This window comes from Lissotriton vulgaris, chromosome 5 (assembly GCF_964263255.1).
Source record: "Lissotriton vulgaris chromosome 5, aLisVul1.2, whole genome shotgun sequence".
In the NCBI taxonomy this organism is placed as follows: Eukaryota; Metazoa; Chordata; class Amphibia; order Caudata; family Salamandridae; genus Lissotriton; species Lissotriton vulgaris.
The window spans coordinates 431,784,113-431,805,770 of record NC_141693.1 but is presented as its reverse complement, the minus strand read 5'-3'; the positions used below and the strand labels follow the sequence as shown (position 1 = coordinate 431,805,770).

The window sequence follows — 21,658 nt, the reverse complement described above, 5'->3', positions numbered from 1 at the left end:
GACAGTATTAACTCTTTATTATGTCATTTTTACACATTAACATCCACAGTGAACATATGCATCTTTCACCATTTATGTAGAGAATAATTTCTTTATTGAAGAAATAATGTCTACACCACCTTAGACAGCGTTTGCAAGTACGATTTCAATCATACCCATACGACAATTTAATTAGTGACAGATATTATAAAAAAAAATATCATTGGTAGGCAGATCGCCTCTAACTGAAAGAATATACCACACATGTTTCTCTTTGCAAAACAAAAATGAGCTCACTGCGACTTTGAAGAACTATAATCTGATGAAAGGAAGTAACAGGCAGTGAGAGCCAAGGCCTGCCCACCTGCTCTGGGCCCAATTGCATATATAAATAAACCACAGGGGTTTGCCCTAATCACAAAACAACAAAATGGTATCCCCCAAGTGCCTGATGAGATCCCTCACACACTATTCACTATTCTATACAGTCTTTGAACCGTCCGCGGACTAAATACTGAACCCATTCCCATGTGCCAATGTTTACTTTATTGCTGTTTTGGTATTCATACAAAAACACTATTAAAATCTTAAAACAATGTCATCTTAAAAAAATATAATCCCAAATTAAAAGTGGGGCCTTATATTTTCCGGTGTTCACCTCCAGTTATCAATTTCTGTATAAATACAATTCGACAACCTATACATATAAGTTAAAAACACATATTATCAAAGAATCAAACAAACAATACAAAAGTGACATATTCGAATCTGGCCTGTGGCCACCGGAATTTAAAAACATGTAATTGTCGACGTGACGTTTCAGTGGATGATATTCAATAAAAAAACACCTTTTTCCGGACATTAACTTTGTAACAACAATCATTTGTTAAATTGTTGTCCACAGGAAGCACTCGGGTATCAAAAAACACTTCCGGGGTATGTTCCAATTCTTTCTAATGACTCTTTCTTAACACCCTTCCGTGTTTTTTCGGAATCCTTCACACTCCCACTGTGTTATAGCAGGAAATACTCAACTTGCTTAATCTCGCGCTTTTCTCTTTTCGAACCTCAAAAGGGTGCTTTGATCCAATTAATTAATCCAGTTGCGCTTTTCCATTAAATCTTAAGAGCTGCATAATGAGCTTCTCAGACTATTTGATATTCCTGTCAGCAAGATTGGGATTTCTGCTTCCTTGTTTGGCGACAAGTAGTGTGGAGGCGGTTCTCCGCCTGGTCGGGCGTCGTTCATGGCCCAATGCTCGCTTGTAAGTACGAGCTCCGCTTTATTTTGAGACTAGGAGCATTGTACTATTTGGCACCTGCTTTCAACCACCATTACTTTGGGTTCATGGGCATTATAGCACTTGATAAATAAGAGGGAGAGTATTTGCACATCGGTGGTGGCTTTATGGTTTTTGTGTCTATCCAACAAGGCGCGATTTACAGCACGAGGTTCTGTTTCTAACATCAATTTTTGATTCTATCATTTTATTAATTTTTGTGTTTCTTATTTCCATTGTTTAGGGGTAGCATTGGCACTTGCACGTGAGATAGGGCATGAGGAGGTACAAAGGGGAAGATGTGTAGTACTCATGTCAGTGCATTATTTTGTAGGCATACTTTTTGCCCATGTCCCGATGAGGCCTGATTGAGTTGGCTGAAACGCGTCGACTTTATGAATTGGAGGAGTCCGACTGATTACAAGCTATATACAAGACATCTGGAAACACACTTTTTTGGACAGTGTGGAGGTTGAAAGTTACCCTCCTAAGTGTGTACGAGACTATATCCCACACGGATTGCGTATGAATTGTTGTTTTTTTCGCAACGGTTATTAGATTGTATGGGTAGGAAGGAACCTTGAAATATTGATGATTATTGCATCACTGTTATTTCTAGTCTTTGGATGTTTTTTTATGTATATGAAAAATATAAACTCATGTTTGAAAATCAACTTGGGGGAGACTCCTGAATGATCAATTGAATAAGTGAGAGGTCCGGGGACTGAGCACCCACATGTAGGGACTAATTAATTGTTCTCTCTACAGGATTTATCTGGATCTTTCCTCTGGCCAAACTGCAGGCAGACTGAAGTACAAGCAGCTTGCAGCTCTTTACCGCATTGTGCGAGGACTTGCTGCGCACCACAGAATTTATCCCCACCAATGCTAAGACTGCTCTCATTCTGGTTACTATTGTAAAGAGCATGAGGGAAGCCTTGTGACTGGCAAGGGCATGGTAACAAAACGCTCCACTGGAGACTAAGGGGCTGCAATCATTGCACTCCACCAGCCTTGCATACAGTCCAACCTCTGAGATGTAAAGTACGCATGTCAGGCTGGCCGTTAAAAAGGCATCGGTCAGATTGACATGCGTACTTCAATTGCACGGCAGAAACAGGCTCCCCTCATTGCCATAAACAATGATGTCACCGCTACACCCCTCCTCCACAATGCCTTGACCCGCACACTATACTAATCAAAGCTAAGATAAATTAAAATGATTTGTAGTGACGGGTCACTGCTCTTACGGTTGAGCCGCCCCTGCCTAACATGATTCTCAAGGAGAAATATGTCCCCCAGTGATTGCCTGCCTTTAAAGAATCAAATGCCACCCCCTATGAGGTGTTCATATCTGGCCAATGGTTTCAAACTGTAGTTGACCTAGTAACAAAGCATACATTCCATTGCGATTCCAAAATAGCAGAGGGATGCCCTTTCTTTTTGCTAATTGTAATAGGTCACAAAAACCCCATTTTGCGAGTTGGAAAAAAAATTATTTTCCCGTAGAAGGAATTTTGCACATTTCAAAACACTCTTTGTGGTCACCCCCTGTGCTCTTTGTGACTGCAAATGTGTTTTGTACATCTGTCACTGGATCTAGAATGAGATGTCACAAGAGCTCTGGGAGTCTTCCTGCAGAAGCCACATTTAGCCCAGAAAACTTTCAACAAAGTGGTGAGGCATTGCAGGATAGTCTGTACGACTGAAGAAGGGAGCGTAGTCTGGAACAAACAGTGATTTGGGGCTGTATCCCCCAGAGACTCCTGGCGTTATGCCAATTACCTGGCACCTTGGTGCTTTGTACAGACATCTACCAGTGATGACTTTGCCGCCAGTGAAGGTTCTCCAGTAAGGCATTTCGTTCCCAAACCCATTAATGTGAGTGGGTGGTTTGAAAGTTGTGGGTTATGCTTGTGGATTTGTTCCATAAGGAGGTGTAGGTGTTGTGACCTCACAACCTACCCAGTATGAATGGCAATAATTTAGTGTCAAGTGTAATGTGATCTGCAGTTCCCTAGCTATTTGAGCTTCTGATTGGTTGCTTTTCTAAATTGATGTAAGAAGCCCTACTGACATGTATCTCTTTGCTGCAGGATCATTGCTTCTATCATGGATCTGTGCTTGGAATTGAAGGTTCCTCTGTCAGCATCAGCACCTGCTCAGGACTCAGGTACGGTTCCTCTCCCTGTTACTAATTCCTGCCTATACTATGTGAACCCTTCTCTACTCCCTAGCTCCTTCTTATCTTCTCTTCCTGCTCCCTACCTCTTCTCATGTCTCCCTTCCACATCTGCCTACTGTTCCTACCCTCAATCCTTGAACCATCCATGCACTGTTACATTTCTCAGTAAGCTGCACTCTAGAGGGCTGCTTTCAAAGTTGAATGGACTGCAATTATCAAGATCTGAAGGGACCATGGCACCATTCTTGCTGCAGCCCCATGTCCACTCCAACATGGTTGACTGGCCAGCTTGCCACTCTTACTCGAAGTAGCACAGGTAGCTTGTAGCTCCAATGGCTGGAAAACAGGCATGCTGTAAAACAATGCAGGTGCAAGTGTGTAGTGTTCCACATTACAGCAGTTCAGGGGGCCCGATAGGTGCAATTACCACGCCGGCCTTCTGACGAATGTGCGACAATGGAGGCGGTGTCCCCCATTCTTTGCCATGGAGGCTGTAGTTTAGTATGACTAGGGTTCTACAGACCTTACAGAGGGACTGGTAGGGTACAATTGATTGACTGACTGCATGGTCTAAATGTACACCATTGCCTTAGATTACATTAGCCTGAAGAAGACCCTAGACCTTCTTAGGCCTATATAGTGGTCGAAGCATGTTGGTAATTATAGATCATAGGTCCGGCAATTCGCTGTATTTGACTATATGGCCGATTTTTTTGTGTGTGGTTTTAAACATACCAGTGGTGCTCACAGAATAAAGAATATCTTGAGTATACCCCTTGGTATATTTTATACTTTTTCTCACCTCTAAAAAAAATGACCTCAGTGTATTTCTCCTGAGCATAGATTTATAAGAACTTCCAAGGATAGACTAGCTTTCCTCGCCCAGGGTGGCACTATTCCTACCCCATTGGGAGAGGTTGTCAAATGATGAAGCATGTCTCTATAAGTTGAGGATGAGATGACCTCTCAAAAATTTTTTGATGACCCACATCTTGGATAAGCCAAAAAACAGAATGGGTTCATTTTGGTTTTAGCACCTTGAAGTGTTTTTTTCTGTGTTTTGCAGTTTTTGGAGGATGCACTTAAGGTTGAACCTCCTTCACTCTTGCATAGGGATGGTCAAGTGTGTAGTATGGCGTGTCTGTCAGTAACCGCAGCAGGAAAGCAGGGGCTAAAGCAGAAGGCCTGTTTTACATCCCTGAAGGAGTTAACCCCTGAACGCTCATGACGAGCTTAGCTCGTCATGAGCCACGGTGCTCGTGTGCTCATGACGAGCTGAGCTCGTCATGACCGTTGGAACGCTCGCACGCTGGGCTAATTCCCCTGCTGTGCGAACATTCTACACAAACGGGTGTGGTCATGACGAGCTCAACTCGTCATGAGCACACAAGCACCGTGGCTCATGACGAGCTGAGCTCGTCATGAGCATGGGGGCTATGTGCGCGCCCCCTCTCCCCCCAGCACAGCGGGGGAATGAGCCCCTCATGCAAGGGGTTAAAGTGCAATCACTGCACTAGAGAGGAATGACTCAGAGGCTTCACTGTGCCTCTGCAGCAGCCTGCTAACCTGCTGGCTCTTCGGCCAATCATATTTAGGCAGCCCCTTCTGTTGTTGTAAGAGTGTGCCTCTCCAGCCTGGCAGGCCATGATGCCTTTGTATCTCAGACCCTAAGAAAAAGAAGATGAGGAGAGAAGAAAAATAAAAGGAAACTACAGCTGGGGTGGGAGGCATGTTGACAATGGGACTATACATTACCGATCAGCTTGGTTTTGTGTACTACAGTGTTTGCAGTAGATATATACTCAGTGGGGTTCTGTCATGATGGTGCTGCAGTACGTACTTGAGCCATGTGGATTCTGGTATAATTGTCAATGGTGGTGTATAAACCGGGCAATAGAGAAGCTTCCATTTCAGTAGTTCCCTATACCTCAGGCCATTGTGTGTCTAGGATCATGATGGTGCTCTACGCACAAGAGAAATCTGGGGTATGGCATGACAGTGATGATTTACGCACTAGTGCAATGTAGAAACTGCAGTGGCAGGCAGGGACTTTGAGAGCCTATTAGGCTGGCCACAATACTTTGAATAAGGTGATAAGGGCTCTCTGTCCTTGAGAATTATATGAGTCCGTTTGGATCATCATGAATCTGATCTGATGAGACCAGAGCTAGTTTCATGCCCTAGCCGGTACCTTGTAGCCTATGTTGCCCTATCAGCACATCCCCATATGCATTTCTCTTTTTTGTGCAGCAAAGAATTCTACAGTGGCCACAAGGCGACTCATTTCTTGTAATATATATATGTTTCATGTGATCAAGACCGGGTTCCCCTGGTCGAAACGCGTCATGCTGCCAGATACGGAGAAATAAAGCACTGTTCACTTTGAAGCGCTCGAGTGGTCTGTACCTGTTTTCCGTGTTGCCTCAAGTTGCTCCACTTCAGGATCTGAATTTTATATATATATATATATATATATATATATATATATATATATATATATATATATATATATATATATATATATATATATATATATATTTATTCACGCTCTAATTTGCCCACACGATAGAGCAGCACTCAGACACAAGCAAGTGGTGGCAAGCCTTTATTCCGGGTATGAGCAGACTCCTGCCTGCTGCTTTCTATAACAGCTATTCCCACATCACGCCTGACGCGTTTCAGAAGTCAACCTTCCTTCCTCAGAGGCCATAGCTGGAATGGTTACGTGCGGCACCGGTCTCAGTTCTCCTTCATAATGCCAATTTCAACGCCCCATATGGGCTGGTCTTATGACCGCGGCAAAGCATTATGGGTGTCAGAGTCCCGGCAAAATAATGTCCACAAATGGTTGCACTAATTACTGTGGAAAGCAGTTCCAAGCCCACAGATGGGCCCTCAACCAGCAGTGTCCGCTCTAAATATCATGCTTGTATCCACGAAGGCGGCTCGATACATACCACGCCGCGTGGCCCCCTAAATTTGCGTCGCCCTGGCGCCACTCAAGGGGGCGAAAGGGCATCACAACTATTATGTATGATTAATATTACAGCCAGGCGGCTGCAGTACTTTTGCTGCATTGGCCTTGTACTGCCGTGCTCAGTGGCTACCGGGTTAGTGAAAATAAATGACGCTTTTTTCCTCCCTCTTTCTAACCACGTTACAGTCTACATGTCCATAAGGCACCGTTTAGCAATATCAGGTGCATCAGATGGGTCTCAGTCCCGCGTGCATAATCCACTTCTACTTTCCTACGACATAGCATTAACACCTATTGAGGCCATGGTAGGCATGATATAGTTTATAGTTACATAATTTGCTAATTACAGAAAATGGAAATCTTACATCCTCTGTGTCACCTCTCTCCCCAGTCTCAACTGTAAGTAACTGGCCCGTTACCAGTTTCCGATTGGACATTTTCCTTATAAAAAATAGTTCCTTGAGAAATATGTGCCAGCAGTGGCGGCTGGTGACATTTGAAAGTGAGGAGGCGTAAAACAATTGTCGTATTTCACTGCGGCGAGCGAGCGAGCAAGCCAGAACCTCCTTCAGTGGGTTCGGTTTAGTGAAAATAATTAGTGTATGGCATGAATTCATCTCTTAATATGGGTACCTCACCCCAACTAAGTCTATCTATGTCTTCCTGTTGGCCTATGCCTTTCCGTCGCTCTTTCTGCTCATCTTTCTTGTCCCCGTCTATCTATCTATCTATCTATCTATCTATCTATCTATCTATCTATCTATCTATCTATCTATCTATCTATCTATCTATCTATCTATCTATCTATCTATCTATCTATCTATCTATCTATCTATCTATCTATCTATCTATCTATCTACATCATTCGCTCCCTCTTCTCTTTACCTCTCCTTTCCCTTTTTACTTTCAAATGCCACCAGCTACCACTGGAAGACAGTTCTGCCCTGATGAATTTGAATCATTCTTAAACATAGATGGTTTCAAATCATGTTTTCCTTAAATTCATTGTTAATATATGGGTAGCCTGTGGGAGTCTAGTACAGACATTTTGCAGAGAAATATTGTGTTTAAGTTTTTCAACACCATGCAGTGTCCATAAAAAGGTTCCTTTTAGATCGAAAAAGGACACCACATATTAGAAACGGGAGAGGGTCACAGAGATTACCTGCAGTGATATTAGTGAACTGCTGCTGTGTTACAATATTGAAACCCAGGCCACTGGCCCTGGACATTAGATGGAAACATATTTAGAATTTGGACCAATGTGTCTATCAATGTGCCAGGGACCTGCCCAAAGCGGCCCTGAAAGAGCTGAAACTGGATCATCAATTCCAAACTGTTTGAAAGAAGGGTCCCCAAAATACTATTGCCCAATGGACCCCAAAATCCTTAAACTGGACCTGCTAATCCCAGTGGGCTTTTTGTGCGGCCTGTGGGTTTGTCTTCAGCCCTGTTCATCAGACACAGTTTTTATGTTCTGGATGCAAGCTGGCCTTCCCAAAGTGCAGAATTATTCATTCCATTTAACTCCTTAACCGCGGCGTGAATTTTGCTGCGGTGCGGGAGTTCAAAAGACTGGGCAGGGCTGCGTCGGTCAACGGTCGTGCGCAGCACTGGGCAGGCAAGTATTTGTGTGAGCAGCAACCCTTTGGCCCTTATTATGAGTGGCCAGGAAATAGGTCAGATTTTACCACCCCCGGAGGTACTGATATTGAGGGTACCAGTAACTTCGCTTTTGGGAAAAATCCCGACCGTTACAAATTGGACCCCAACGGTCAACCAAGAAATGAGAAACTGCCGATGGAATCAATAATTCTGAGTCCAATTCCCTAGTCAATTCCATATTATCCTCCATATTGCCATGCGGATATTTTGGTCCTTTTCAGCAGCCGAAATCTCCAAGTGAAAGTAAAATGATCTGGGGTGTTCTCCCGGATCTCATAATTCAAATGGTGCTGGTATCAACGGAGGCTACACATAATGGGGGCCTATGTATCAAATTAAAATTGTGTATGTATTCCATCCCTTCCATCAGCGCCTGCAGGCCATGCTCACTCGTGCTGTGGTATAGACTGCCAGTCATCCACTGAATGCTCATCTGTGACTTCTGATCATGATTCATGATTCATAACACATGCCATGACTGGTCTAATAGAACCCATTGCATTGGGTCGATCTGCATCACATTGGATGGGCTGATCAAGACACAATTGAAATAAAATGTGTTTATGGTCTACCCATGTTTGTGAGAACAGTGCCACTGGTATAAAGTTTGGCCGCAACTGCTCCCCAGTGCTTAATTTATCAAAATAAAAAAAGTGCCAGGGCTCTCGTCAGGAAGCCACTGCTGCTTGCACCACATTGGCCCTGCCACCACTGCCAATGATATTAATAACACAACTGCTAACCATCAAATTCCTACAAGTGTGATCATTCAGATTATTTCAGGCCCCCAAAGCTATAAGAATGGCTTGGGGGGGGCAGATAATAGTATTATTTGTATGTATATTGAATTAATAATTAACTGTTGTTGTGGTTATCTCTAAATTAGCCAAACAGCGCCACCTTGTGGCAGACTGACAATTAAGTGCTGGTGCCGTGCACTGGAAACCACCTGCTCAAATTAAGCACTTTTGCTCCCTCTGGCCACAACGTGGGCCCTGCACAAACTTTGCTCACACAAGGAACCTTCGATCCAGGCCACAGCCCTCAAGAATACTCTAGGACCAGTTGATATGCACCCAGAGCCTGCTATATAGCCTGTGTTGAAAAGGAGTGCAGCCTATGGCAATGCTCTGCACCCCCTCTGCTTGGCCACAATGGATGCTCTGCACACGCTGTGGTGATGCGAGGAGTCGTAGACCCAGGCCTTCTCCACGTGCAGGCCCTGTACACCCAAAGCCTGCTGGGTAAGGCATGTGGCGCCATGTTGGGAAGCCTGTGCTCTGTCCGTAGCCTGCAGCCATTTTCTGGGCCGATCCCTCTAGGCCACAAAGGGCGCTTTCACGTGACTAAGACTATCCCCTGAATCAGTCCATTCCCTGGAAATAGACTGCAAGTCCAGGCTATAAGCATATTCCACGAGTCTGCTCCGCGAGTTAGATGTACAGTAATAGCAGTCTGCGGAGCTGAGATGAGTCAAACACGAATGATGATTATTAGCTGTCACCACAGGCAGAGGGAAGGGCAAATCATGCTACAGTTTCACATTTGTCCTCCTCCTGATTCTCATCACCTCTCTTCCTCCCCCTTTCCACCTACCTCTTACTCTCACTCTGCTTCGTGCCTGCCCCCTCTTTCCTTTCCCTCTCTTCCCTCTCCTTGGATATGCCTGTAATCTATCAGGGCATGGCTCACTGTCTCATGTACTGTTTACCATAAAGGCAGCAATGGTTGTTTTAACCCTTTCACCGCCAGGGATTCTATGCATTTATATCCTTTTTAAGATGTATTCATAAGAAATAAGGAGATTGGAAGAACTTTGAGCTTTCTATTGCTGTTGTCTATTTTAGAAGAAGCTGCATGCTCTGTGATTATGATGAAACCTTCTGGTTAGACGAGTGGTTTCCTCCCCTTAGTTCACCATTAAAGCTGGGTCAGATCCACATGCTTTCAGGCAGGTATGTCCCGCTCTTTGGTCCCCCGGCAGGGTCTGTGCATGTGTTCGGTGCGAGATGTTCAATGTCAATGGATGCTTGAGTGAGTACTTATGTTAAGTGTGTCAGTGTCTCCTATTGTCTCTGTATCTGATTGCCTCTCCACTTATATTTTTCTGCAGGGGGTTCTTTCAAACAGAGGCCCAGGCCTACTTGATAGAGCCGCTGTCTGGTGTGGATGGTGATCAGGGGGCCCACGCGGTATACAGATATGAACACCTGCGATTAAAACGTGCAACCTGTGGAGCATCCAACGGTACCGTCTACGACTACGGGCCTCGAGCGGCAGCCATGATAAACCCCGTCCACTGGGTAAGGTATCTCCTGTTGTGAGGCACTCCTCGGTCAGATACAGCTTCTACCAGAATGTAAAACCTATTCATCGTTGAGAATCCTGCCTGTGGGTCTTGTGGCCATCTTGTGGTCCGTCTTGTGGCCAACCACAATGACCTGCAAATCCCACGCTATACCTGGGGATTGTTCAGGTACTGCTGGGATCACCTCTGGGAAAGCTGGCTTGTGAAGAGGACCTCTGATGGGGCTCTGGGGGGGTTCACCATGGTCATCACTCTTGTAAACAAAGTAAGTCCCTTGTAGGTAATCAGTCCAGTAGCCAGTAGTGTAGACTATAAGAACAGGTCTATTCAGACTCAGTTACAGTTACAAGTAAGATGGTAAGTATGCCCCACCGGGAACACCGTCCTGATGCTCAGCTCCGCTCATTCCAACTGACACTCATAGAAACCATGAAAGGGTAATTGTGCCGTCAAGGGTTTTGTTAAACTGTAGAGTATTCAAAATTATATATTATTTTGTGGTCCTAAGCATTTGACACCACTAATGCACAATTTGTGTCAGACAAAGTTTTTGAAACAGATAGAGCTAATACCAAACGGTAATAAAGAGAGAGAGCAATAGCAGGGTGTATGGAAAAGTTCTGTTTGTTTTAATTATTCACAAAACAAAAATAAAATATACATGGGTATACCATTTGTTGCAAAAGCTACAATAGGAAAAATATCAATAAAACAGCCTATTTGCAGCAATTGTTGTAGCTTATCCACCTATTTACAAGTTATATCATTAAAAGCAGTGGAATAAGCGCAGTCGACGTTTCGGTCTCTAGACTTGCGTTACGGAGACCATCCTCAGGACAGACAAATCAAATCATGAATGCCCTTTCTTATAGATAAATGAAGCTCATGGAGTTTTAATGGGCCTCAAATTCAAGTAGATGGTAGCGATGAGTGCAATCATCTGTACAGACAGGAATCGACTGATTTTATATCTCCCTGTGTGACTTTAGAAGTGGCGCTGCTGATGAAAACGCACAGATAGTCTATACTTCAGTTTTCTGTGTATTTAAGCGATTTGCAGGCCCTCTATCACTTTTAAACGAAATTCACTTAAAACGGCGGTCCTGGTTATACAAAGGTCGAAGGCGATCCTCGCAGTTCAACAGGCAGCAGCAATTCGACTGTGAGCACCACACTTTCTTCAAAAGCTGAAGTGATTACAAGAGGTCGATTTCCTAGAGCAGCGCATGCACGCTGCACGAGTCTCGACCTAAAAAGAGAAAAGAAATGTGGAAGGCTCCCAGGCAGCCAATACACCAGCACTAGTGATACGTAGATGCGCCTACAAACCTCACTATAGTGCTGTGCGCATCAGCATATATAACAACACGCCTCTTTTCGACGATCCCTCAGAACATGCATGCTATCATCTGCCACTGACACCGGATCATTAGGCCAGCATGAACAGTGTCGCTAGGATATGGTGCTATAATCACCATGCCAGGAAAGTCATGCGTGGCCTCAGTAACCAATGTGCTTTGGACAGGGGAACGTACTGACGTCGCAGCCGGATTGCACCAACAGTGCTGCTTTCCAAATGGCAGTACACACGTTGCAGCAAGATCTTGCAGCTGGATTATGCCCACAGACCTGCTTTCAGAACAGCTACACACACATCACAGCAGAATCTCGCATCTGCGATGTTGCTGTTAAAGGACCTGCGACTGTGTCCTTCAAATTTTTGAAGGTACACATTCAGTTTGCAAATGCCCTTGCATACGCCGGGGCTCCAAATTACCCCCAGAGGGCCTTTAGACTATTTCCACACTGGGACTCGATCAGTGCCCCCGAGCACCATCCAAAATCACTCGCACATAGTGCACAGCATCACTACAAATGTTTTAACAAATCACATCTCACCTTGACGATTTTGCCCGATCGTGGCTAGGATCACTACAGCAGACAGTGCCATCACAATGTAAATCCCTTTGCAAATAAGTGCACCACCACCTTGGAGAGTTAAACACCACCAAATCTACGCAAACCTCTGATGTTACACTGTAATCCCCACAGGCATGATTAGCCAAAAAGCAGAGATCCTGAACACGCCAACTCCAATATTGTTGGCACCAAGGTCTTATGGAAATGTCCAAGGCTGCAGGCTGTCAGATTTCAAACCATTAAGTTTAAAAGCCCAACACTTAAATTCTGTAGGCTGTCTGTTGTCATAGACACCAGTGTGGCCTCCAGGGCGCTGCTTAGGCTTCTCTTCAGACTCCAACTAGCTTCTCTTGGTTTCTTGTGCAGTTTTGTAGTTCCTCACACGTGGTTCTTTTTCTCAATCATTGTCACACTTGTAAACAAAGTAAGGCCCTTGTAGGTAATAAGTCAAGTAGCCAGTAGTGTAGATTATAAGAACAGGTTTATTCAGACTCAGTTACAGTTACAAGTAAGATAGTAAGTATGCCCCACCGGGAACAGCATCCTGCTGCTCACCCCCACTCATTCCATCTGGCACTCATACAAACCAGGCACTCACGAACATTCTATTACATCACATACACACAAGCCAAGCAGCAGGGAACTAAAAGATAACAATATGCAACAATCATCCCTTCTTATTTCAGTCAGACCGGCACCTATGTAAGATGGATATACCACTGCTCATACAATTATTTTGTTCCATGTCGCTGTTTGGAGAATTCACTCCAGAGCAGAGAATTTCATCTTGTATAAAAGGGTCCATAGGTGCAGAGACAAACAAGCATACCAGGAAAAATGTGTTATAATATGACATGAACGTTGTGCCACATTCCTGTATGTATTGCACAATGGCGGTCACCACTGTGTAGTTATAGTTAGAAACGAGCTGCCAGAGGAAATAGATTTTTTGGTTTGGCACTGTTTGAGGAATCATCAGACAACTTTCCCCAAAAACGTTCATCCACTTCGGCCCTGTCCTACAAAGTTGGGGTGATCTGTCAAGAGGGGGGCAGAGAAAAAGAGGGAGGGGCAAAAACCAAATTTCCCCATGCAATTTCCATAGAGATGTTTGAACAGTGCTACAGCCAAATCGACTGAATGGAATTACACCAAATTTGGCAGGAAGCTAGGTCTTTTCCCAGAAAGTGTACTTTTTGTGAATTGGAGTAAAACCATTCAGTAGGTTTTGAGACAGTAAGGTTAACAATTTATAGCTATCTTGACAGTTGGAATGCATGATTCCCTAGGGAGAACCGCTGTCATGCAACTTAAAACAATAGGGGGTTCTCATTAGGCGAGGGGGCTTTTTCTTCCATTGGCCGCCTCGCTCCCCTGGGAGTGAAAAGCTCCCTCAAGTCCTCTGGGAGCTCACACTCTATTTGGCTGGCCCCAACATGAAGAGAATTGTTGCGGCTGCCAATGTAGGGGGACTCGATTTTTCCATTATAGGGACTGCTTTTTGAATAGGCCATCATGCCTTGGGTTAAGGTTTTCTGAGGGTCATGCAATGCATTTGGCCTTTAAGGAGCTACTCATATAACCTGGGCTCCACCAATGATTTGATGAAGCTTGATCCCAAGCTTACGTGTTCAGGTGTAGAATATGGAGCTCTTGCTTCGTCAGGTGTAGGTGTGAGACTCCTACATGTTCAGGTGTAGGTTAGAGTGACCTTGTGCATGTATAGGAAGGGAGTTATCTATGTGACCGGATAACAGAGTTTGTAATTTTATCTGCTTTTATGAACATTTATTAAATTTTTCTTTCTTGGCGATCTATATGTTGCAGACACATGTACTAAAATACGACTCACATGGTCTTTCCTCCCTACAGAGATCTTCCCCACTGCTGAGGGGAACCAGATTTGTGGAGCTCTTTCTGGTGGTGGACAATGCTGAGGTGAGCAATTCCTATTCTACACTCTAAAAAGTCAAGATACACATCCTAGCTTACCGGTAGAGGCATATAGTTGCCCGCACTAATTCCAAGTAAGAGATCAGTTTGGCAACATTCAGGAAGTCTTTGGTGGTGTTTGCCAGTAACTGGGAGGAGGCCCTTCCTGCAAAGTAATGCTTCACCCTTTAAGGGCTTTCCTTTCATTGGTCAGCTGTCACTGTATCCTGCATATCTACAGAGTTCCATCGCCACAGAGAGTCTACTGCTCTGAGAAAATGTCTTCATGGTTAGAGAAAAAACAAATCTTGAAATACTGCCATAAAAATGGTTCATAAGGTAGTTATGAACCATTTTTATGGCAGTATTATTTTTGCCTTGTAAAAATTGATCTGTGAAGACTCCTATCCTATCAGATAGTGAAACTGTTTGCAGCGCCTTGACGCCTTCGGGTATTTGTTTGTGTATAGAAAAAAGTCCTTTATTAACTTATTCATTCAGAATCTATCCCATGTGAATTGGATTATCATTCTACTCAGTAGGTCTGTGTACTGGACAGTGTGAGCAGAATTTCCTTCCAGTGGTAGTGCTCTGTTGTAGACAGTATCATCAGGACAGACTGATGCAGTACTCCATTTCAGCTGCAGTTTGCACATCCGGCCAGGGGTGGCAGTGTTTTCTTGTGAGTTGTAGGTCTCATATTTAATCAGTAGAGGTAGTATTCCCTCCTGTCTGCCTGCAATTATCAGGCAAGAGGTAGTACTGCTTTTACAGTAAACTCTTTTTAAGTTGTTGTATATTTGCCCTACGAACAATGGCTTCATTTGTCTCGTGCAGCCAGCAGGGCATGGCTGTTTTTTTATTAGCTGCAGCTTTCACCTCTGGTTGGGAGGTGTTGTTGTACCATTTATTTGTGTATGGAATATAATGAAGACTTAATGTTCAATATGGATTCAGGGGAGTCCAATTTGTGATATATCTGAGTGTGGTCTTATTGCGTAAGATAGAGGAGAACTATGTGGCACACTGCACACGATGGGGGCAGGATAGCAGAAAAAATACAGTATTTCGGTAGGTAAGATCACTTTCAGAGGTACGAAAGGCGCCATTTCTGTCCTCGTTCTGTTATTTGAGAGTGCCCAGCAGAATTTGCTGGTCTACAATATCCCTAAGATGAGAAGACAGAGGTGTTTTCACATTATGTGTGGAGGATATCATCGATCACAAATATTTTCGCAGATAATATACTGCTTTCAGGCCATACTGCTGTCTGGCCTGAAACCAGATTGAAACTTGCCCACAAGGCTGTTTTATCTGGATCTGATTATACAAGAGGAGGGTCCATTTTGAATAGATGAAATGGCAATGGACAACCCTTGAAGAAGAAAGACTTAAACAAGGTTTTTAGCAGTGGAAAGCCGGTGTGGGTCATCAGAATACGAAGTGTGTTTCATATCTGAGAACAGCGGGAGAAAGGTTGACAACATATAGTAGGTTAATGTAATGCATAAAGTTCACATATAATCCTCCTTACAATGTTGAAACTTTCTATTTCTTCCATGTGTTAATTCAAAATATTCTGATTCGGGGGACTTGAAATATGTCTGCTCCCCCTAGGACCCAAACATCTCTAAAAACACACCCGTAGGACTCCCCAACATCTCTAAAATCACTCTGGATTTACTTATTTGACTTAAGTCTCCGCCTCTCAACTTGATCTCTGGAAACTGTATTTGGTGATTCTCTATATCATCTGTCTTTGTTTTATTATATCTCTCCGTGCACGCCTCTCTCTGTCTTTCTCTGCCTTTCTCTCTCTTTCTCCCTTTCTCACTCTCGTTCCTCCAACCCACTGTCCCTTCTCTGCTTCACGCTCCCATCTGTCTGTTTCTCTGTATCTTTCTGAAGCTCCCTCCTCTCTATGTCTCCCATCTCTCTTATCGCGGTCTCTCTGTCAATTACGCTCTCTGTTTATCTCTTGCTCTCAGTTACTCTATTTCTCTTCATGTCTTTATGCCCTTTGTGCTCTTTTCTCATGTCTCAATTACCTATAGTTGTGTCTCTCTTCTATTTCCATGACTCTTCCACAGTTTCCTTTCTTCTCCTCTTTTTTCTACTCCAGCTCACCCTGACCCCACTCTTGTTTTCCTCTTAGTCATTCTGTCTGCATAGTTTGGCCTCCCTTGATGCCGCATTCTTTCAACAAAGAATTTTATGAGCAAAACTCTTAAGTGTCACTGAAATCACATTTGTTCTTGTTTGTACAGTACAGAAGATACAGGGATCTAATCACGATTCGGAACCGCATGCAGGAAATTGTGAACCACGTTGACCGGGTAAGGTGCATGAGCATGTTTAACAGCAGTAACACCACAAACGTTGTAGCATCCCCCAGAGGAGTGGAGTTACATACTTTTTGCCATGCATGCCACTGTATTGTATTTATTTCCATGACTGTATGAAATCTATCACTGGATTCTTTATCCTTCATGTTTACGATTTTGATAACCACAACTATCTTGAAAACGGAAGTATCCTTTCTTCTTTGTGGCGCAAGGCATGATGGATGGTATTGATGAATGGAGTGATGGAAATCCCTTCTCTTCATTGCTGAAGGCAGTCATGGATGGTCCCTGTCTAGACATATGTATGCCTACTGCACACCCACACTGCTGCAGGCAAAGGATGGTGGCAGCTCATGGTCACAGGTTCAAGTCCCGGGGGTCCACTCATCTGAGGTCGATAAAATGAATACCTTTGAGTTTGGTAACAATAAACCTCTGTTATTCAGTGCCAGGATGCCTACGGGTGAACGTGTGTTTACAAATACACGTTATGTTATTGTAGTACTCGTTAAGTGAGTGGCTTGCCACCGACCATGGTGTACTCCCACTACGAGCACTCGTTGATGAAGAGTCTGCAATTTTTCTCAGATGGGTGTACCGCAGAATATATGTGAGGAGCCTATCTTAAGATACATTATGGACTGCAGAGCCAAGAGAGGCTCAAAGACATAATGAAATGGAAGGAGGCCAAATGTTCAGAATTGACAATGTTTGATTTCATGTAAAAAAAAAATCGTTAATATTGACAGAGGGAATAGCTGGTATATCCTGTAGACACAGTCATGCCGCCTCCTGGAGGTTATGTCTCTGGAAAGTTAAAGTTTTGGTGTGTAGGCCTAGAAGTGATGAACCTTGAAATGGCATATTCTTATGGGATGAGGTGGGAGAGCCCTGTTTCAAGCAGGAAGATTGGATGTGGAATATTCATTCCATTTAGCTCCCTCTGGGGCTTTTTTACTGGAATTTGAAAAAAGGCCTCAGTGGTCAGCAGTGGATAGCATCTCTGAGATGGCTGCTGCTGTGTACCCGATGGTGTCCAAGGGCCTCTGGTATTATTGCACTTCAATTGGATAACCAAGTTACTACCTTTGTGCACTTAACTCTCCACAAAGAGCTACATCGAAACATCAGGTCTTACTGCATGACCTGGAATTCCGAATGGCACTCTAGATACACAAACAATACAATTCAATAGCTACGACGAGCTCTGTCTTAAGAAGGGGGAGTTATTTACACATAGAATATCTAGGTCAACTGATGACCAAAAAAAAACTAGAATGTTCTAGCACCTTCTATGACTGCCATATGACCCTAAGTTGTTTTTAGACCTCAAATGGACATCTGTGGAAAAGGCTTTTCAACGGAGTCGCATGAAACCAAAGGTGCGAGACAGAATACTATGTTGTTTATCATGCATGGTACACCTTTTCTATGCTCAACTTATCCAGTGACTATAGTAGCAAGAGAGTACAATTCAATTAGCACTAGCCCTACCAGCTAAAAAACTACCAAAGTTTCAGAAAACACAAAATATTTTACTGCCAAAAACCACCTCCCAAATTTGAACTATACTTTCTATAGGATGGGACCCACCTGTCTCGAGTAGCAGCTGGGAAACTGGGATTTAGGGGTATTGTCCAGCAACATCTTTAAAGTAAAATGGGATTGAATGACAAAGACATTTTCAGCCATGAATGTATGTTTAAAAAAAATTATAATTCCAACATGCGAACAGCCCAGCCCGAACTGCCAGGCCAGGCCCACCCTGGACTAGAAACAAGCATCCTTAAACTGGTTTCGGGGTATCACCCCTTATCAGCCAGGCTAGCTTGAATCCAGTGGAAAAGTGAGCAAGGGACCCACGTCTGGGCATACTCTTGGCCTATAGAGCGAACATAGCAAACACAACAAGATGATGGATGGAGCGCTTAACTTTTCAGCCACTCACCCCTAGTCAAGTAGGTGAAGTTGACTTGCCAAGACACTAAAAACAGTTCAGCTCGATCTTTAGTGTTCGGACAGGGCTCTGAACTGAACTTTTTTTCATCCAAACACCAGAGAGGGGTGAAACTGCTAGGGTGTTGCTGTGGATGCTTCGCCAAGGATATTGAAGTTAGAAGACCTTACCCTTCGCAGGGAACCGCCATCTTGTGCTGCTTGCAAAGTGTCTACCATTCATACCGCACATAGTGTCCTTGCATGCCACATGTAAGCCTAAACACACACGACTCCATATATGCCAAGGGACCGAAAGGATCCCAAAGATAGGGGAATGAACACATTTTATATATAGAGAGATAAAATGTCCCACTCCTGAAAATGCCTGTGCTGCTTAGTACAATCGCAAGTCCCACCAACAGCCGATCTTTCCATAATCTGCCCCGAAATGGCAGAAGACACCCTCCACTCTGTGTGTAGCGGTGCACATTGGGTATATCTCCTCGTCAGCAGTAACATGTGCTCTGCTGATGGAACATTGAAAAACACAGGGGGGCATATTACCAAGGGGGGCGATAGGCAATTATGAGGCAACTGATGTTAGCGACAGCTTTTAGGCGATAGCGAGCGGTTTTGGGCCCGCTTTGCATGTCAGCGATGTTTATCGCTAATGACATGCAAAGTGGTCGTACCCAACCAGTTAGCGACTGAAAGAAGTCGCTAACGTCGCTATCGCCTATTAGCAAGGCAGGCGTAGCGTTGGAAATATTCGCGCTAAGCGCGAATATCTCCAAATACTAACACCTGCCCAGACCAGTTCTTAGCCATGTTATCCAATGGGAGGTGGATAACATGGCTAAGAGCATTTTGTCGCTAATGCGTGAATATCGCTGTATTCTCAGCGATATTCATGCATTTCGCCGCTATCGCTGGATATTTTAGCACAATGGAGAAAAACGTTGCTAATAGCATGTTTTCTCCGCTAACATATCCAGCGATAGGCAGCGATAAAAAAATCGTCGCTAAGCCTATTTAGCGATAAATATCGCTACTTGTTGGTGATATGCCCCAGAGCGCCTTCAGTTGAATCACAAATTGACAGTACACCAAGAGACCAGCACAGTGCATCCTTGCTAAATAAGCATGCTCGTCTCTACACTCGTTTCCACTTTGGGACGCGCTTCGATTTTGAGGCGCTTTTTATGCCCAGATCTCCTTTTTCACCAATTTTCACCATCTATGCACAAGTACAAATGATCTCCCTAAACTATTCGTTGAGTTGTGTGGTGGCCATTGCTCACGCAGTGCATGCAGGTGTGGCACATATCCGGTTGTACAGATCCGGCAATGCATTTCTGTTTGAGCCTCGTTTTACGCTAAGGAAAACTATTTAGTCGGTATAGGCATAATGAAACAGAAAATTATGTGAAGGATTGGCAGCCCAGTAAATACACGCAAGAATGTGTATGCATAATAAAAATAATGTAGAGGCATAGTTATGGTCCCTCACGGCAAGCATGTACTACCACAATGTTAAAAGTATAGCCGTTAATGTAGTAGCAATGTCTTCGATTTTCGTCTTGCAGTTCGAATACCGAAATTGTGGTAGAAACATCTTCATCCCTCAGAGATGTAATTATTATAGTAATTAATTAGATACTAACCTAAAAGAGGTATCCTTATCTGTCATAGGGAGTCAACAAGAGCCATAATCAGCAGTTGTTGGTCTGTCTTTCTCATTGTGTAGGTGTGTTGATGTTGGGTGCTTTTATCTTCCTTATGTACAGATACAATAAGGTCGAGGCCAACAAAGCCTTCACATCAACATCCTACAACCCCATCTTCCTTTCATGTTTAGGGTGCTTTACCATGTGGCCTCAACCTGTTTATTTTCTGTTCAGCTATACCGAGCCCTCAACTTCCGCGTGGCGCTGATTGGCCTTGAAGTCTGGACCAGAGAGGATCCGATTGTGATCAGCTTCGATGCCGGCCCTACCCTGGACAACTTTCTGTCCTATCGCAAGAAGTATCTAATGCAGAAGAAGAAGCACGACAATGCACAACTGGTGACGTGAGTTTCCAACCTGTGGGGGTTCAACAAGGGTGATGCTGGATGACTGGGCTAATAGGAAGAGGGTTACATTATGATATTGGGGATATGTGGGGTATACATCAGAGACAATTGGGTCAATACCAAAAAAAGGAGACATGCGCTTTGTGCCATTGACTCTACAGGCTGTTGAGGTACCCAGACTGTTGACAATTCACCTCCCAAAATATGTTTTCTGAGTAAAATCACCCGAAATTCAGAAAGTAATTGAAAGAGCGCCTCTTCTAGCCTTTGAACTACCACCTTTTTAGTTGAGGTAGTTGCTACCTATTTCACTGCACCGCACCATATACGTCTTCTTACTCACTCAGTAGGTGTTCTCTGAAAGTGCACAAACATACACACACACAAACACACACACACACACACAGACACCACTCGCACACACACACACACCTCACAGAGATGGTACCTTTCCAAGTGTGTCCTCTCACTAGATCAGCCTTGTCTTCCTTTTCTCTCGAAGGAGTTCTGAGTCCTAGATGCTGGTTATAAAATGTGCTCTTACTAAATGTGAGCATGGGTCATTGACATGTCTCTACTGAGAACATGCAGACAGCAATTAATAGGGAGACACCGCTATGCTGCAGGCCTGGAATGTAAGCCAGCAGGGGAACTCAGCTGTTCCCCTGAAACAACCATTCTATTCTCAGGATTCCAGGTACAACACCTAATTATTGTAAACGAGCAACCCTCCACCGAACAAAATTGGGATCAGCATGAACCAAACTATGTGCACACCTTATTCCTTGCACCACTAAAGTGACGACCTCTTACCAGAGTCTCTGAAAAAGATAAATGAAAATAGACAGCCTTTCTCACCATTTGACCACCTCAGAAAAGAACAGCAACTCTCCTGGGATAGGTTAAACGAGCACATATAAAGAGGCCAAAACAGTTACACACCTGACCAGGGGCAATATTACGCAGTGTCATTGTTTGCTCCAGGTGCAAACAATGACAATGTGCCCTATTACGATGCATGCACTGCCCACAGGGCAGCCGCGAACTCGCGCTGC

General features: G+C 44.0%; 1 protein-coding gene across 4 annotated transcripts in view; it reads left to right on the top strand.

The window, feature by feature from the left end:
• Window positions 1–21,658, top strand: part of ADAM8 (ADAM metallopeptidase domain 8) — a 168,929-nt gene that overhangs the window by 52,085 nt on the left and 95,186 nt on the right. For all 4 annotated transcript variants that reach the window (XM_086921842.1, XM_086921844.1, XM_086921843.1 and 1 more), the window contains exons 5-9: window positions 3,356–3,432; window positions 10,200–10,389; window positions 14,187–14,252; window positions 16,514–16,582; window positions 20,431–20,600. In XM_086921842.1, coding sequence (XP_086777968.1) covers window positions 3,356–3,432; window positions 10,200–10,389; window positions 14,187–14,252; window positions 16,514–16,582; window positions 20,431–20,600 — 572 coding nt within the window. The remainder of the gene's footprint in view (window positions 1–3,355; window positions 3,433–10,199; window positions 10,390–14,186; window positions 14,253–16,513; window positions 16,583–20,430; window positions 20,601–21,658) is intronic.